The sequence below is a fragment of the Crocodylus porosus genome, unplaced genomic scaffold (assembly GCF_001723895.1).
Source record: "Crocodylus porosus isolate Cpor-Errol unplaced genomic scaffold, CroPor_comp1, whole genome shotgun sequence".
NCBI classification, from domain to species: Eukaryota; Metazoa; Chordata; order Crocodylia; family Crocodylidae; genus Crocodylus; species Crocodylus porosus.
Genome location: NW_017728948.1, coordinates 45,134,683 through 45,150,353, shown reverse-complemented (window position 1 = coordinate 45,150,353; position 15,671 = coordinate 45,134,683). Strand labels below are relative to the sequence as shown.

The 15,671-nt window shown below is 40.6% G+C and overlaps 1 protein-coding gene across 1 annotated transcript in view; it reads left to right on the top strand.

Moving 5' to 3' along the window:
- The window catches only part of SMIM14 (small integral membrane protein 14), a 58,818-nt gene extending 49,311 nt beyond the window's left edge, over nucleotides 1-9,507 (top strand). The window contains exons 3-4 of the mRNA XM_019553272.1: nucleotides 5,622-5,770; nucleotides 6,351-9,507. Of these exons, the coding sequence (XP_019408817.1) occupies nucleotides 5,622-5,770; nucleotides 6,351-6,383 (182 nt within the window). The 3' untranslated portion in view covers nucleotides 6,384-9,507. The remainder of the gene's footprint in view (nucleotides 1-5,621; nucleotides 5,771-6,350) is intronic.
- Nucleotides 9,508-15,671: the final 6,164 nt, after the last annotated feature.

The window sequence follows — 15,671 nt, the reverse complement described above, 5'->3', positions numbered from 1 at the left end:
CGTGAACCAACAGACCTCCTTTAGTTTATGACTTTGTGAAACAATAAAAGTTTTAAATTGAACAGGTCTGAGCCTGTGCTTAATTCAGTCCTATATAATTCGGCATCGAGCTCCCACATCTCTACATTAGACAAATAAGATATTCATGCAATTCAAAGTTTAGAGAAAATAGAAATGATTTGCAGTCCTGTCTATTAAATGATCTTGCGCTGCTACAAGCATCTTGTAGGATGTTGTGGGATACTTTAAAACATGTTCCTACAACAGCAGCTCACTATTTTTTAGAGCTCAGTTCTTTTAACCATCTCTGTATTATAATACTGTTTGGTTAAAAATATTAGAAAAACAGCTGGTAACCCAGAACAGCCTGTTGGTTCATCCAGCATGGGAAGAATCATTACATGGTGCTGTGTTGCTGTAGTAGCCAGTTTCCAACACACACTGCATAATAAGAACAAATGGGGAAAAGTGGGGTATAAGCTGGTTTGTTTGGGTTTTTTCACTGTGTTCCAGCTGCTAAAGATGCCCTGTGGGAAACTGGGTATAATGTTAGAGTTATGTGTATGTACATGCAATCGTTTATCTTTCTTATACCCATGATGGATGCGCTCAAGATATCTCAAAAAGTTTTAGAAATGAAGTTTGATTAAGCTCAACTCTCATTCTAAGTAGAAAGTGGGGGCTTTAAATGTGAAATGCTGTAATTTTTTCAGCAGATGCAATTAAGTGTCAATTGTGTTTGCTCTGTGTCAGGGAGACTTGTTTCATCTTTATTTGACTGGAGCTTGCCTGTGTGGAGGTCTGAATAATACCCTTAAGTTAACCATAACAAGTTGCCCAGATTTCATGTGGGTTTTGAACTGGACTTAACATATTAGACCTTTAGGCTGTACCCTTCTGAGTCACTGGACAAACTTTTAATGTTAACTGTCATAGATGACGATTTCTTAAATGATGCCTGCTTAGTTTCCACTTAAGTAAGCTTTTTAGAACAAATCTGTATTTGTTGTTCATCTTGGGCTGTATTTGTCTGTGAGAGTCAAGGCAAGCTTATCTGCCAGTTCCCTCCCTGTTGTATCTCTGAGTTCTTGTACTTTCCATTACGATTGTCAGCTTTAGACAAACTAAGCACTAATCCCTGAACGTCCATCACGTACTCTGCCTTGTCAGGTTAACTGTCAGAATACCTCACTTCTTTTTCCTGCCCCTATGTCAGTGATCAGGAAGAACTAGAAAGACAGCTAAAAAGGGAAGGCAAGAGTTGGAGAGTGTTCATTTGTTCTCTTGTGATAGACAGAGGTTAACCACAACAAGGCTGAATGGCCAAGAAGAGGACCTCTCTGTTGGGAGGTAGTAGAGCAAAAAAGAAATTGCATGTGGAGTGTTCCTTTTCAGTAAACTGATACCTTTCCTCCTCTTCTCTGCAATATGTCTTTACTGTGCAAATCCAGAAGCAGCGTGGCTAGGCTTAATAAAAAAAAATTTAAAAGACCAGACCGGGCATTTATTTGTTTTAAGTTGAGTTAAAAGGGCAGGAGTGATCAGTGTTTTTCTGTATAGGTTCTTATATCAGCTTCATCTTTGGAGTATGGAGCAGCTTTCCAGTAGTACATTAAGTGACATACCAAATATCTGTCTCTTACAATTGGGTCTTTTTCTGTCATTCTCTCCCTGGGGGAATAATAGCAAATGCAGTTCAGGAGTTTTGTTTTGTTTGTAATGTACCTGTCTCTGTCCTATATTAAATAAAACAGGCCAAGAAGCATGCCTTGCACTTAAAACAAGAAGTGGCGAGGCTTAGTTCTTGGGAGGGCTTATTCCTCAGTCTTAGACTAGCCCCTGAGAAAACTGCCTCCTGCAAAAATGAGCTTTACCTTTCAATAGAATGTCCACATTTTGCTGCAGAAAAACATTGACTCCTAGGCCTCACCCCAGAGCAGAATAGGTGGAGTTTTGAATGCTGGGCACAAGGCACTTGAGGCTTTGCCCATAAAGACCTTGAGTTAGACTCAGTGTGCAATGGAAAGCCGGTAGCGATGGAAACAGAGGCGTAACAAGCTTGAGTGTAGTCTGTGCTCCTGAGGAAGTTCAGTGTTCTGTCGTAGCTGGAGTTCCCTAAGCCCTGGGAACTTCATGTACAAATATATCACATTTGTGTAGTAGAGATAGTGAAAGGCATGTATAATTGAGACCAGGTGACCATCTGCTAGAGCAGCTGGAGTCTCCTAGCAAACTGACAATGATAGGAGTTACAGGTGTTGCTGTGTGACAGCTTAGCATCTGCAAAGCATCTAGAAACCATCCTAAATCAGGGGTTGCATCTTTTGCCCACCAGCATAAAACTATTATGTTGTCCATTTCAGCTGTCTGTTCTTTCTCAATTGGAGTAATCTTCTCCAAATACTGTGACATCTTGGTAATGGTGATGCAGTTCATACGTGGAAAAGGCAGCAAGCATAGGGACACAGGGGAAGTGGTGCCACAGTCACAACTGTAATCGTGCAGCTGCCAGCAGTAGCAGTTCTTTTGTTTGTTTTTTTTAATGCCCCCCTCCCCCACTTTTAACTAGGTGCCTGGGGCAGTTGCCCCATTTGCCTTGTCCTAGTTATACCATTGGATAAAGGATAGGAACAGCTGTCTGTTTTTTACATATTACCAATACTTGTTTCCATCTCATCTTTCCTGTTCCCCTATTGGCTGTAACTTAGAGGAAAAACTTACCTCCTTCTGTTAAGAGGTTTCCTGAGTAAAAGATTATGAAAGATTGCACCACTTCCCTAACTGAGGCATGTGGGCATTTGTAAAAGAATGAAATTACACTACCATGCTGGAGCACAATGTAAATTCAGTTATTGGATCTGGCATGGTTTGACTAGGCAGTGGGAATGGAGCCAAACCCAGGGTAGGACAACTGATTTCTTGTCTAGACTGAGTTCGAATTTATTTTTAGGATATTTGGTGCCATCCAAATGCCATCCATATGTGTTGTATTATAACCTTCTTCAGCAACAAAATGCTCAAGAACAGTTGCTAAACTCAGTTCTTTAACCATTGTACAGAGTATGAGAGACCAGATCATGAGAGAGAAGCAGGCCTGCTAATTGTAAAGTGGCAAATATTAAGTCTAGCTACAATGAGCTGCACCCCCTTGTATCACGTGCCTCGTTTCCTCATTCAGAAGGCTGAGCCCTTATTATGACAAAGGAATGGTCAAAAGGCATTTAAGATAGTTATTTTGGTTATACAACTGTCCAAAAAATCTTTCAGCTAAAATCTTCAATTGTGAAGAAATAGGCCCAGCATGAAATACAGGCTGGAAGATTGTGTAAAGATGAAGGCTTATCATATTTTCACCCAAGAAATTGTCCACATTGCTCTTCAGGATGCTGCACACCAAAATGGTGTAAGTAGCAGACTTGCTGATCCATCTAGCAGATTTGTTGATTGTGTGAGTATGAACCAAGTACTCTGTACCCAACAGAATAGGCCATAAGAGCCATGACTGGTGAGTACCAGCAGCGAACACAAGAACTACAAAGCTATGGAGCTAACAAAAAGGGAGAACCCACTGAAATTAATGCTTTATAGGAAAAAAGGTCCTTAAATGCTGCAGGTGTTACTGTTCTTGAAATAACAACAAGTGTACTTGAAAAGCACAAGTTAAAGCTGGGTCAGCTTCAGTGAGCAGTCAGTCTGCTTTCCCAGTCTTTGGATTACTGGGTGCACCAGTGACCCCAAAAATAATTTAGAACATCCTATGGGCTGGTTCAGTCCTTTGCTCCAGCTGGCATGGTGTCTTGTCATTCCTCTGTGCCCTTGGCCTCAACTCTTCTACCACCTCCTGTAAGGCAAGGAGAGAGAAGCAAGCTACGTAGAGGTATATTGGTGGGCCCTGAGGATTCATTTGTGTTTGATCCCATCCCCTACCCACCAGTGCCCTGACCTTAGCCCATAGCCTAAGTTGACCCTGCAGTATATATAGGGACACACGCACCTGTATGCTGTAGCTCTGAAAAATTCCAGAGCTGAGCATGATTTGGGGACAGGAGTAAAATGTGGCTTTTCTGTCTACACTTCAAAACCAAGGTACAATTAAATTATATCAGGGACATGCTATGAAAGTTTGTCTCCCTGCATTGCTCTGTAGAAACTTTCATTCCCTTTGAGTACAAACCAGAACTTCGCCATTAAAACACTAATAATGCAACTGGCTTTTTTTTTGTTTAAACAATTGTACCATTAATATAGTGCCACAACGCCTTCCTCATAAAAGACTATACAGGCCAGGAAGAGACCGTGTTTGTCTGTTTTGGCTGAGGGCAGGAGTCCAAATCTGCGTTTTCTAGTGGCAGTCTGTTTTGTATCTTTTAATACCAGATTGAGTCAGTTTCCTGGAACTGAAGTCCATAAAATCCTTCCAGGTTTTCAAATATTGATTGCAGAGGTATGGTGGGGATAAGTATAATATGGATTGTGAGGTGTTCAGATGCTGTTTTGATGGGAGCCATATAAGCACTGTAAATAGCGAACTATGCTGGTTTAGCATTTCAATTGACACCGTTGATCATAACTTGATTATTTGAAATGATGTTCCACCAGAAAAATGTTGCAAATTTTAAATAACCAGAACTTTAGGAGGCTTTAGGGACTTCCCTCTCCCAGGTAGGGTGGCCAGCTGTCCTTTCATGGCCAATTTTTCAGATTTAGGAACCTATTCTGAAGTCCCAGCCATGTTGTGTTGAAAGTGGGATCCTATTATGAATGTTAGTATAGTACTGTCTAGCTTCTGTTTTTCATTAATTCATGCTGCACACTTCTCCCCCTTGTATCATATTAATGGTAAACATCTCCATCCATACCTATTTTGTGGTCTTAGGACAGGGGTGGGCAATTATTTGAGCGGGGGGGGCAGGCACTTAAGGAGTTTTGGTGAGCTGTTGCAGACCAAGTCAGCACCTCTTCCCCCTGCAGCAGCTCACGAAAGCTCCCTAAGTGGTAGATTACTAGACCAGTCTGGGGGCACCAGACGAAGTAGTTGGGTGGGTTGGGTCTCCATGAAGTCTGGTTTGGGATCCCTATGGGCAGGGCATACTTGGCTGGGCGGATGGGACGGGATGGGGATGCAGGTAGGTGGAAAGCAGCATCAAGGAGTGGAATGGGGAGGTGGGGCCAGGGCCAGGATTCCAGGGTGGTGGCAGTGTAGGGCTCGTGCCAGGACCTGAGGCGGAGCCATGATTTAATCTCGAGACATTCCTGGCCCTGGCCTTGGCCCCACCCACCCATCCAGCTCCTAGACACTCCTTCCGAACCCACCTGCCTGTTGCACTCCTGGATGCTGCTTCTCACCCACCCATGAAATATTCTACGTGCAAGGAATTTTACTACAATGTTACCCTAAAAAGGACATTTTTTTGCTATGGGCAGAGGAAGGCAGGTAGAAAACAGCTTCAATCTTACAATAAGCTATTCCTCTTTAAAGGCAAACAGATTGAGTATTTAATGGCTGTGAACCAAAAACCTCTTTTAGTTCTATTTGAGAGTTATGCTTTGTTTACATCTTCATGTTGATAAAAGGACTTTTTTCTCATGTCTTCTTTTAATAAAGTCTTCTCTCCTTGTAGTGCCAGGACCAAATTCCTCTGGTGACAACAGCATCAGCTTTGCCATGATAATGATGGCCTGGGTGGTTATTGCACTTGTGTTGTTCTTGCTGAGACCTAGTAATCTAAGAGGATCCAACACAGTTGGAAAGCCAGCCAGTCCACATAGCGTAAGTCTGTTTGTATCTTAAAGTGCTTCATGTCTAGGTTCTCTGAAATAATATAATAATGAACTCTTAAAAGTATACTGCCTTACATTAATTAGGGTGTTTTCTCAAACTGTTTTCTCTACTTTTACTTCATTATTTTAGTGCTACATTTAATGTTTAAAAAATCAATTTGAAAGTACAGTAGAATACTGAGACAATCCATAGAAGTTGCTGTGCAGAAGAGTAGAGATAAGTATTGAGTGTCTGTGATGACATCCTCTGGACTCCAGTAATACTTTTCAACTGCCTTTACTTGGAGTGGCCTTCTTCAGCTTGTTGGGAAGATCAGTCCTGGTAGCACAGGATCCTGGGGGAAAAATAATAAACAGTACTGTGGGAGGGAATCCTCTTGGGCTCTGAAAAATACCTTCTAGTAAGAAGAAGATTGCTACTGCTGTGAGCTTGTTTCAAATGTTGAAAGAGATGGAGGAGAACCTTAAAAGCAGGGAGAGCATATCTCCTTTTATCCACTGTTTTGGCAAGTCATTCTTTGTAGACAGGCATTTCTAATCTAATACTGTTTTCTTTTTCATGCAACTAGGGGCAAGAACCACCCGCCCCACCTGTGGATTAGAACTTTAAAATACCGGAAATGTTCAGCAACTAAATCTTGGACGACCAAATGAACGAAAGTGACTGAAGTACTCCTAAACCCCACTCAATACTGTTTTCCTTTTGCATTTACATAAAGCAAGATGTTATTTCCATAAACTGCTAGTAGCTATTTCACTTTTAAAGTTATTTTTTGCTTTATATGTTATTGCCATTGAATAAATGATGAGGAGCTACAGGGGGTCTTTTGGTGGTTGTTGTAACTGTGGACATTCCACTCTCTTTCTGTTACACTGATCATAATTTCTTTGCAGTGGTTTCTGGCCTTAATTGAAAGAGAGTTAAAATCCATGTGCATTTTTATATTCATAGAATTTTATTGGTTATTTTTCAGATTTAGTCACATCCCTCCCCCCCTTATTTTTGGAAGTTACTTTATTAGTTGCAATAATTAAGTTGAGTTTTTTTTGTGGTGGAAAAAAATAAAATTATTTTATATTTACCTTGCTGCTCAAAGCAGCCTTTTGTTTAGTCTTTGGACTGAATTTAACTAGTTTTCAGAGTTGTTTGCCAAAGCACAGATCATCTACTGGAATTAACGTCCATATGAGTGTTACTGCTGTCAAAACCTTGCCTTAAATATTAGGGATTAAAACAAAATATTATATCTCCAAACACTGAATTGCATGTGCCACTGAGATGATTTAGAATTCCATATATTGTTAAAGACAACTAAAACTTGAACAACCATATACTAAACTCTAAAACTGAAGTAATTCTTTACAGACTTGATAAAATGACAAATTAAATGACAGTTATCCTAAACAATGTTCTGTCCTAGGTATAACCTTAATCACTATCATAACAGTCTTTAGCCCCAATGCATTATCTGTTTAACAGAATGAAAACATACCGAACAATTGCCTTCAGGAATATGCCACTTACTTATAAGTTGCTTTTGACCTACATATACTTAGAAATACTTAAAGTTTTGATCTTTTTTTTTACTGGCATTTGGATTGTACAATAAAAAAAGCAAAGGATAAGATCTAGGGCATATCTTTTCCCTTTCATGCTTGCTTGCGTGGACATGTGCATATGTGCATCTTCCATTTTACCTAATGAGAGTGAGTTTTTTACATACGTTAAATAATTTAAGAACATTTTAAAGATGTACAGAAAAGTAACATTGTATATTTTTCTTGATCAGTTAAAAAATTGATGAGGATAACATCAAGGTTCTTTTATGTTAGTAGTTGTCTGTGAAGCTTCTTTCCATGAAGGTCAGTAAAACCAATCTGTGGAGAATTAAGGGCCTTATCCTGTAAACCTTTCCTCACGTAAGTCGTCTTACTCATGTGAGTAGCCAAAAGGACTCCTAACATTAATAATGGTTTGCATTAAAGAGCCTTAGAAGAGCACCTTGTTGGATCCTTTTGTTACCGGATACAAGTTTCTCTTCCTCAGGGTAAATAAATAGCAGGTCAGCCAAACCTCCTTGTAAAAATATAGCATGGACCTGAAGAAAGACTTCTATAATTTGATGCAAGTGATTGTCCATTGAACTTCTCTGGAACAATGTGTTCACAACCTATAGTCGGGAGCACTTGTAAAATAATATTGGGCCAGATTCCCTTAATTACACTAATGCCACATGCTGAAGACAGTGGAAATTCAGAAGAGTAGTTGACAGAACTTATCCTAATGTTAACTAATGTCATTCTGGGCCACAAATATTGTCTAAGGATCTCATTGGGATACCCAGTCCAACTGTGCTAGTTTTTGCCTTCCTTGTGCATTTTTGTTTGAGAACTTTAGAACAGGGTAGGTAATATGGCATCTTTTTCTTTACTGAACCAACACAAAAGTATGCAATCTACCATGTTGGCAGTTTCCTGAGAATAAATGGCCAAAGGTCTTCAAATCTGGGTGCATAAAATTGGGCTTCATTTCCATAGTTAAGCATATACCTAGAAGGGGCTTTATTTTAAAGAAACAGAACAATGCTGGTGCCTGTTGAAGTCAGTAAGACTTGCAGGCACTTAGAACCTTTGAAAATCATAATCTTTATATTTAAGTGCCTAAATATGTATTTAGAAGGTTAACTTTGTGCACCCAGTTCAAAGATTTTGGCAGATTTATGGCTCGGTGTTTTCTATACATTATGACCAGAAAAATTATTAATCTGTGTGTGCATTTCATCAACAGGTTTTCTTAAAATTCCTCTCACTTTTTTTTCTTTAAATTCTTCTAAGTTTATCCAAAAGTTTTTATATTCATATATACTTCCCTTATGAGAATACTGTTTTAAATTTTCTATGTAAAAGAGAAACATTGCAAATCTATTTTAAATGTTTAAATCTATGTAAAATGTTTTAGTACATAGCCAGGCCACTATCCCATGTCACCACATGTATCTTTTAAAATTCTGTGATACTCTCTTCACTATATGAACTTCATGTCATTATTACTGCTTAAAGTAAAAGTAATTTATTCATATGATTTTATTTTGCCACTTTTATTCATGTTAAATAGTACTTGAGTCAGCAAGCAGTTCCATTGTAATCTGTGGAACTGTCCTCTGAACTGTGTACTAGCAACATTACTGAGAGGGGCAAAATGCAGCCATAATTTGTACAATATGTGATGAAATATTTATCATGGTTACAAAATTGTACACAGTAAATTTTGAGGAAGTGTAAAAGAAATTTGTGATATGAAAAGCTTTAGAATGTGATCAATGGCTTATTTAATTACTTTAAACTCAGCTACTTAAGAGAGACATGTTTTAGTGACATGAAGAAAGATGAGATTTTACAGTTATACTTTAGTTCATAACTTTAGTTTATAACTTTGTTAAAGCAGTAGTATTTTTAGAGTCTGCTTAACACCACTATTTTGAAATTAAAAGTTGTGTTACTCAGTGTCTGCTGATCACCTAGCCTTGTAATGTTCATATTTGAAAAAGGAAAAGTGATAATGTAAATTGGTGGTTTAAAATGTCTGAATCATGCCAAACAAAAATTGTGTCTGTGCCATTTAGGGTTTCCTGTTAATCTTTTATTGAGTACTTGGATTGGGGAAAAAAGGGCTTGTACTATGCACTTTTTATTGACTTAATGAAATAAATAGCAAACATTAGTAACCTTTTTGTCTTTGTTTGAAGTTTATGATGGATTTGGAATTGCACCAAGGTAACAGAAGTTGTTCATTTTAAAGATCAAATGGTCTAACAGTTAAAAAAATAAAATAAAATAAAATCATCAACCAACCAATAATAATAATAATAAAAAAACAGAACATAAGTCAAGGATAACATTTGAAAGGACATGGTCAGGCATAAGTTCTAACCTTTAAAATGGACATAGATTTTCTACATGTGGTGGCTATGGAATCTTTTATCTGGCAAGTTAGAAATAGCACAACAATAGAATCATAGAAAATTAGGGTAGGAAGAGACCTCAGGAGGTCATTTAGTCCAACCCCTTGCAGGATCATCCCCAGCTAGATCATCCCAGTCAGCAATGATCTCAGCAGGGTGCAGGGCCCAGGGCAAAGCAGCATGCATGGGGCCTCCCTCCCCATCCCATGGCACACTTACGCTTGGGAGTGAAAGCCCTGGCACACCAGATGTGGTGGGACGGGTGGCAGACGGAACTTCTGGCTGGAACAGGCAAAGAGCTGTCCAACCTCCTAGGCGGGCAGGTGGGCTAAACTAAAGCCATGGCCTCTCTGTCCAGCTCTGCGGGGCCTGGGGCAGCTGCCCCTATTTGCCCCCCCCACAGGGATAGTCCTGCTTGTAACAAAGGTTGTAAGTTTATTACCGGGTATTATGAGACGTATTGTGCCTCCTAGTGCATGAGAAAGGAAGGCTGGGATGAAAGTTATATACCTTTCTAGACATAATGCCCATTACATGCATTATACTGTCTGTAATTGTGAAGGTGTGGGCTTCGTGAACTAAGTGGTTCTTTTCAGTCCCATGTTCTGTGACTGTTTTATAATTGGGGGCCAAATCCTGCTTTCCATAGCCACAGAAACACACTCAAAAGCAGTGGACAATTCACATCTGCAAAATTGCTGAAAGAAGTCCAGGCAGCAAAATGGCTGTTCTTTCAACTCTTAATGGTGTCACAAAGCAGTTACTCCTGATTTTACTGTTGCATTGCATTAGCTTTAGTATTTAAAATTTCCTCCTTGGTTTTTCTGACATAATTGTTATGCCCAAAGTGTCTCCTGTTGGGAGATTTAGTAAGTTTCATATTCATGAAAGTGGTTCTACTGCCCATAGCAGTGCTTCTGATAGAACAGCTTTGATGTCTTTAATAATATATATTGGTTTTCAAAAGAACATGGGAAAAACAGGGTATTTACTAACAATAGATAAGACCTTCAAATGTAATCATGCCCAGAAGGAAGTATGAATAATTTCTATGTATGATGAGTGAAGGATTTAAATAACTAATTAGAAGGAAGTTCATTTGCTTGAAAACAAAACTTCATCGTGAAAGAATGAATAGAGTGGTGTTAGAAGAGGACTCTAATCATGATTCTTAGACTGTTTTTCTTGCAATTTTATTTGTTCAAGGTTGTGGGGGTTGGTATCATTTGTCTTTTTTAATTTTAAATTAATTACTATTTTGAAAGTATAGTGGTACAGAAGCATCCTAGTAAAGACTAGACTCTTGTGCTGATTGTGTATGAGCACAAAGACCCAGTCTTTAGCCAGAGGTAACTATCTTTGGGACAGATTTTGCAGCTTACGCAGTCTTGGGACAAGGCTATTCCTCCTCTTCCCCCCTCTTCCCCCCCCCCCACACACACTCTTCACTATAGTAAACAGTAATTAATCAAAAATGAATCAGGTTGTTTCTGAGTCAGCCTAAAGGCAAAGTCAAAGCTCTGGTAAGTTTAGAAGCTATAGGGCAGGAGTAGGAATCTTTCATGCACAAGGCCCTATTTATAATATCAACTTTTAACCATGTATTTTAGCATCTATAGTTATGCTTGGCTCTCAACGTCATTCTAACTGTGACATCTAACTCTGTGTTGCCCTTGTCAGTACACTAACCTAGCCCACAATTGTCTTTATACTGTATCATTAGTACTAGGTTTTCACGGTAGACAGAATTTCCCAAACTGTCTGTCTAGTCAGTTGAGCCTGTTCTTAGTTGTTTGTACCACAGAATAACCATTGCACGCAGTCTTGTGTGTTAATTACTGCTACCACTCCATGTATATGCCCTGCCACCATTCTATGTCCTGTCCGGGGCCTATGACATAGCTGCTGTTTTCCCAGATTCAAATGTGGTTTAATTACAGTTGCTTAATGGGAAAAAACGGTTTTCTGTGCAAAATCCTGTCTGTTGTGGCTAAGGCAGTGACAATATCACAAACTAGTCACAAAAACACAGCCCCATTTAGTGAAAAATCAGCCAACTGTACCAGGTAATCAATTGTATAGTAAACAGCAATTGGCTAAAATACAGTCCTTGGAGCAGAAGCAGGAACTCCAAACTGCCCCTCTGATGTGAGTGCCCTAATCACAGGGCAGCTGTTCTCTGCCCCCTCTCTTCTTCTTCCCCAACTCGATCAATCTTTGTCTCCTTCATGGTGAAACAGTTTCAACAAGGGATGGTGAGTACCCTCACTCTCACCTAGCTGATAGTCTGGTGGTTAGGATGCAGTTCTGAGAGATGGAAGATGTGAGTTTCACCCCCTTTCACTGACGTCTTCCACTTCTAGGTCTACTGTTCTGACCATTAAGCCATTATCTAGGGAAGGGAGGAAGGCATCACTGTTTGGGGTATTGTTTTTAATAAAAGTTGAAGCTGATGCTGTTGGTATCTGATATACATGGTCTGAACACATCTGCTGGATCAGTCCTCTCTGAGGGAAATAGATGAGCAAATGAAGCTTGCAGATCTTGATGACGTTTGTGTCGGAATTTGGTGTAGAAAGGTAGGTATCCTGTATGTAAAACCTCAGGTAACTATTGACTTTTTGTGCTTATTACCTTAGGAAAGGGTTTTTTAAGATTTCACTCGTAGGCTTGGGTGGACTTTACATCCCCAGGTCCCACTTCAGGTGCCTGTATCTGTTTTTCAATCTGGCTCCAAAATCCCATTATACAGTTCCATGTGTTTATCTGCCTTCCTAGGCACCTGAATACATTAAAATGTGGTCTTCCCTATGTAACTACTTATGGACCATGATTAAGGCACCTCTTAACCTTCTTGAAATCAGCAATTTCTGATTATGTCATGAGTAACTAATCACAATTTCCTGGAGAATGTTACAGGCAAAATTTCAGGGGTGTAGGCTATAACCTTGTTGGTCTAATGACATAGGCAGACAAAGTTATTTGGGTAAATCTGATCTCTTTTATTAAACCAGCTCAAATAGTTGGAAAAAATCTTCTTAGCAAGCTTTTGGGCACAAACATCCTTCGTCAGGCTGAGGAAGCATCTGCAGACGGTCTGTGCTCTTCCTGAATGGAGTAAAGCAGCCAGAGGGCGGTACATATGCAAGAAAGCCAGTCAGTTTAAAATGTAAATTGAGGTGGTCAGTAGGTGACAGACAGGATATGGGGGAGGAAGGGGGAATGAATGTAGTCAGGGGAAGGGAGACAGGAGGGTGGAGGGGGAAGGGAATAGGAATAGCTGGTTTGTTTTCCAAAGCACAATGGTTACTTGTGATATAGGTAATTTAACTTCTTGTATCACTGACAAACATCTTTGCATGTGACAAATTTAGGATGAATGGAAAAACGATGGATTAATCCTATTACCAACTTCTTTAAAGATGAGTTGTAAATAGGACTGGGAAACCTACACTGAACAATCAATTGGTAGTTAGAAGTAAGAAGAGTCACATGGAGAGCTTCTTTTGACCTAGTTAGCAATGTATGGAAGATTTTGGGTGGTGGCAGCCCTCTGCAGTTGGTAACAGATTTTAATTAATCTGTTTGCTTGTTAATGCACCAATCGAGTCTAAGATTTTAGCCAAAGTCAATATTTAATATTTATTTATATTAACTCTTTGCACCCTAGATTCATTGATTATTAAGCCAGGAAGGACCAATGTTCATCTGGTCTTATCTTACATGAAATACAGGCCATAGGACTTCCCTGAATAAACACCACCTTGGACTTGAAGTATCTTTTAAACATCTTTCAATGTTCATTTAAAGATTTCTAGTGAAGGAGAGTTCACCACAATCTTTAGCAAGTTCTTCTGGTAGCTAATTACCCTCACTGTTAAATATTTATATTTGCAGGCTAAATGCGAGTTAGCTGCATGGTACTGTTGCACCACACAAAAAAACACCCAAAAAACCCCACCCATAAAAAACCACCCCACAATAGCATACTGGTATTATCTCTATTCAGCACTGGTGGGGCCTCTTCTGTGTAGTATTGTGTCTAATTTTGGAGACTGCACTTCAATAAATATGTGGATTAATTAAGAAGAATTCAAAGGAAACAAAAACAAATAAGTTATTGAAGTTCAGAAAACATGACATACAGGGAAAGGTTGGAAGAAATTAAGCTATTTAGCCTGGGGGAAAAATATGGGGGAGAGGTTTGATATCTCTGAATACAAAAAGGGTAGTTATAAAGTGGATGATTAACTCTTTTCTCTGTCCACAGTTGATAGGATGAGAAGAAATAATCTTGAATTGCATTGAATTGCAGCAGAGGAAATTTAGGAAGAACTTTCTATCTTTGAGGAGTTAAAGAATTGGAGCAGATTACTTAAGAGGGTGTGGAATCTTCTTCTTCACTGGCAGTTTGTAAGTACAAGTTAGACAAACACTTACCTGGGGTAGCTTAGATCAGTATTTCTCAGCCCATGAGTCATGACCCAAAAGTGGGTCACAATAAAGGAAAGGACCACAAACAAATTTTTAAGATGGATAAAACTTGAAAAGTGTATTTTGATTTCAAGGAGAAAAATTTGGGAAACTTGGCTTTTCCCTTTCAGGCTGGCAAAGGTCCAGCCTGTGAGGGGCTGGTTGGGGCCCCCCATGCCTCAGGCCCCTCTGCCCCACATACTAGGGGCCTGGGGGCAGTGAGCTGGGAGTGAGGGTCATTGGGTTGGGACTGGCCATTGGTGTGTACAAATGGGTCCTGGTACAAAAAAAATTAGGAACCACTGGTTTAGATGGTCCTAAAGTTGGCAAGTGGTTGGACTAGATCAGTGGTTCTCAGCCGTTCTTGTAGCAGGACCCATTTGTAAACATCGATGGCCAGTCTCAACCTATTGCCCCTCGCTCCTGACCTTCTGCCGCCAGGCCCCAGTCCCCGTGTGTGGAGGAGGGGATGGGTGTGTCGGGCAGGGATGTGTGTGTTGGGGGGAGGGTATAGGGGGAACTCTGACAGGCTGCAAGGGAAAAGCCACTGTTTCCCACATTTTTGTCCTTCAAAGGACAATCCATTTTTTTAAGTTTGTTGATCCATTTTTTAAGTTTGTTCACAACCATTTCATATATTCTTGCAACACACTTTGGGTTGTGAGCCATGGATTGAGAAACTGGGCTAGATGACCTTCCTGAGATCCTTTCCAGCCCTATTTTAGTCTATGTCTGAATTTATCTAGCACCACCTTTCATTATTACACCCTTTTCTAGATTGAAGAACCACATGACTGTTCCCATGTAGGTAGTTGGAGCTAAATGCACAAAAGCACAGGTGATGACATCCGGTGTTAATATGTTTAATGTCTGGAGTGGAATGCATAGCCCTGGGTTAAGTGACTAAGCTCCCAATACCGTATGTAGGCAGAGTTAGGCTGACTTGTTCATGCAGTTCTACCAGCCTTCAGAGTAGGAACCAGAATTCAGCCTTCCCTCCCAGTCAAGTGGCTGGGTGCTTTTCTGTGAGTTTTCGCGGGCACTGAGTGTCGGCGCCACACTTCCCAAGCAGGGCGCAGCGTCCCGCGATGTGTCGGTACGAAAGGCTTGATTGACCCTGTAATACAGGGCCGCAGGCCGGGAGCCTGGGAGGGGCGAGCCCGGGCGGGAGGGCCCGGCTTAGCCGTCCGTGAGGTGAGGGCTGACCAGCGACGAGGGGAGATAGGAAGGGGGACGGAAACCCTTTGGGTTAGCCCCTCTCCCAGCCTCAGACCAGCACTTAGATGTCCGCGGCGCGTCCTAGTGCCTCAAGGGCTTGGCGGGCCGGGACACAACTGGCCCGACGTGAGGGGGAGCAGGGGGGAGGCTGCGCCGCTGAAGCTTGGGCGTAAGCGCAGCGGGCCGGGCCGGGCAGGGACAGGCCTTCTGCCAGCCGCGCCCGGGGGGCCTGTGGGG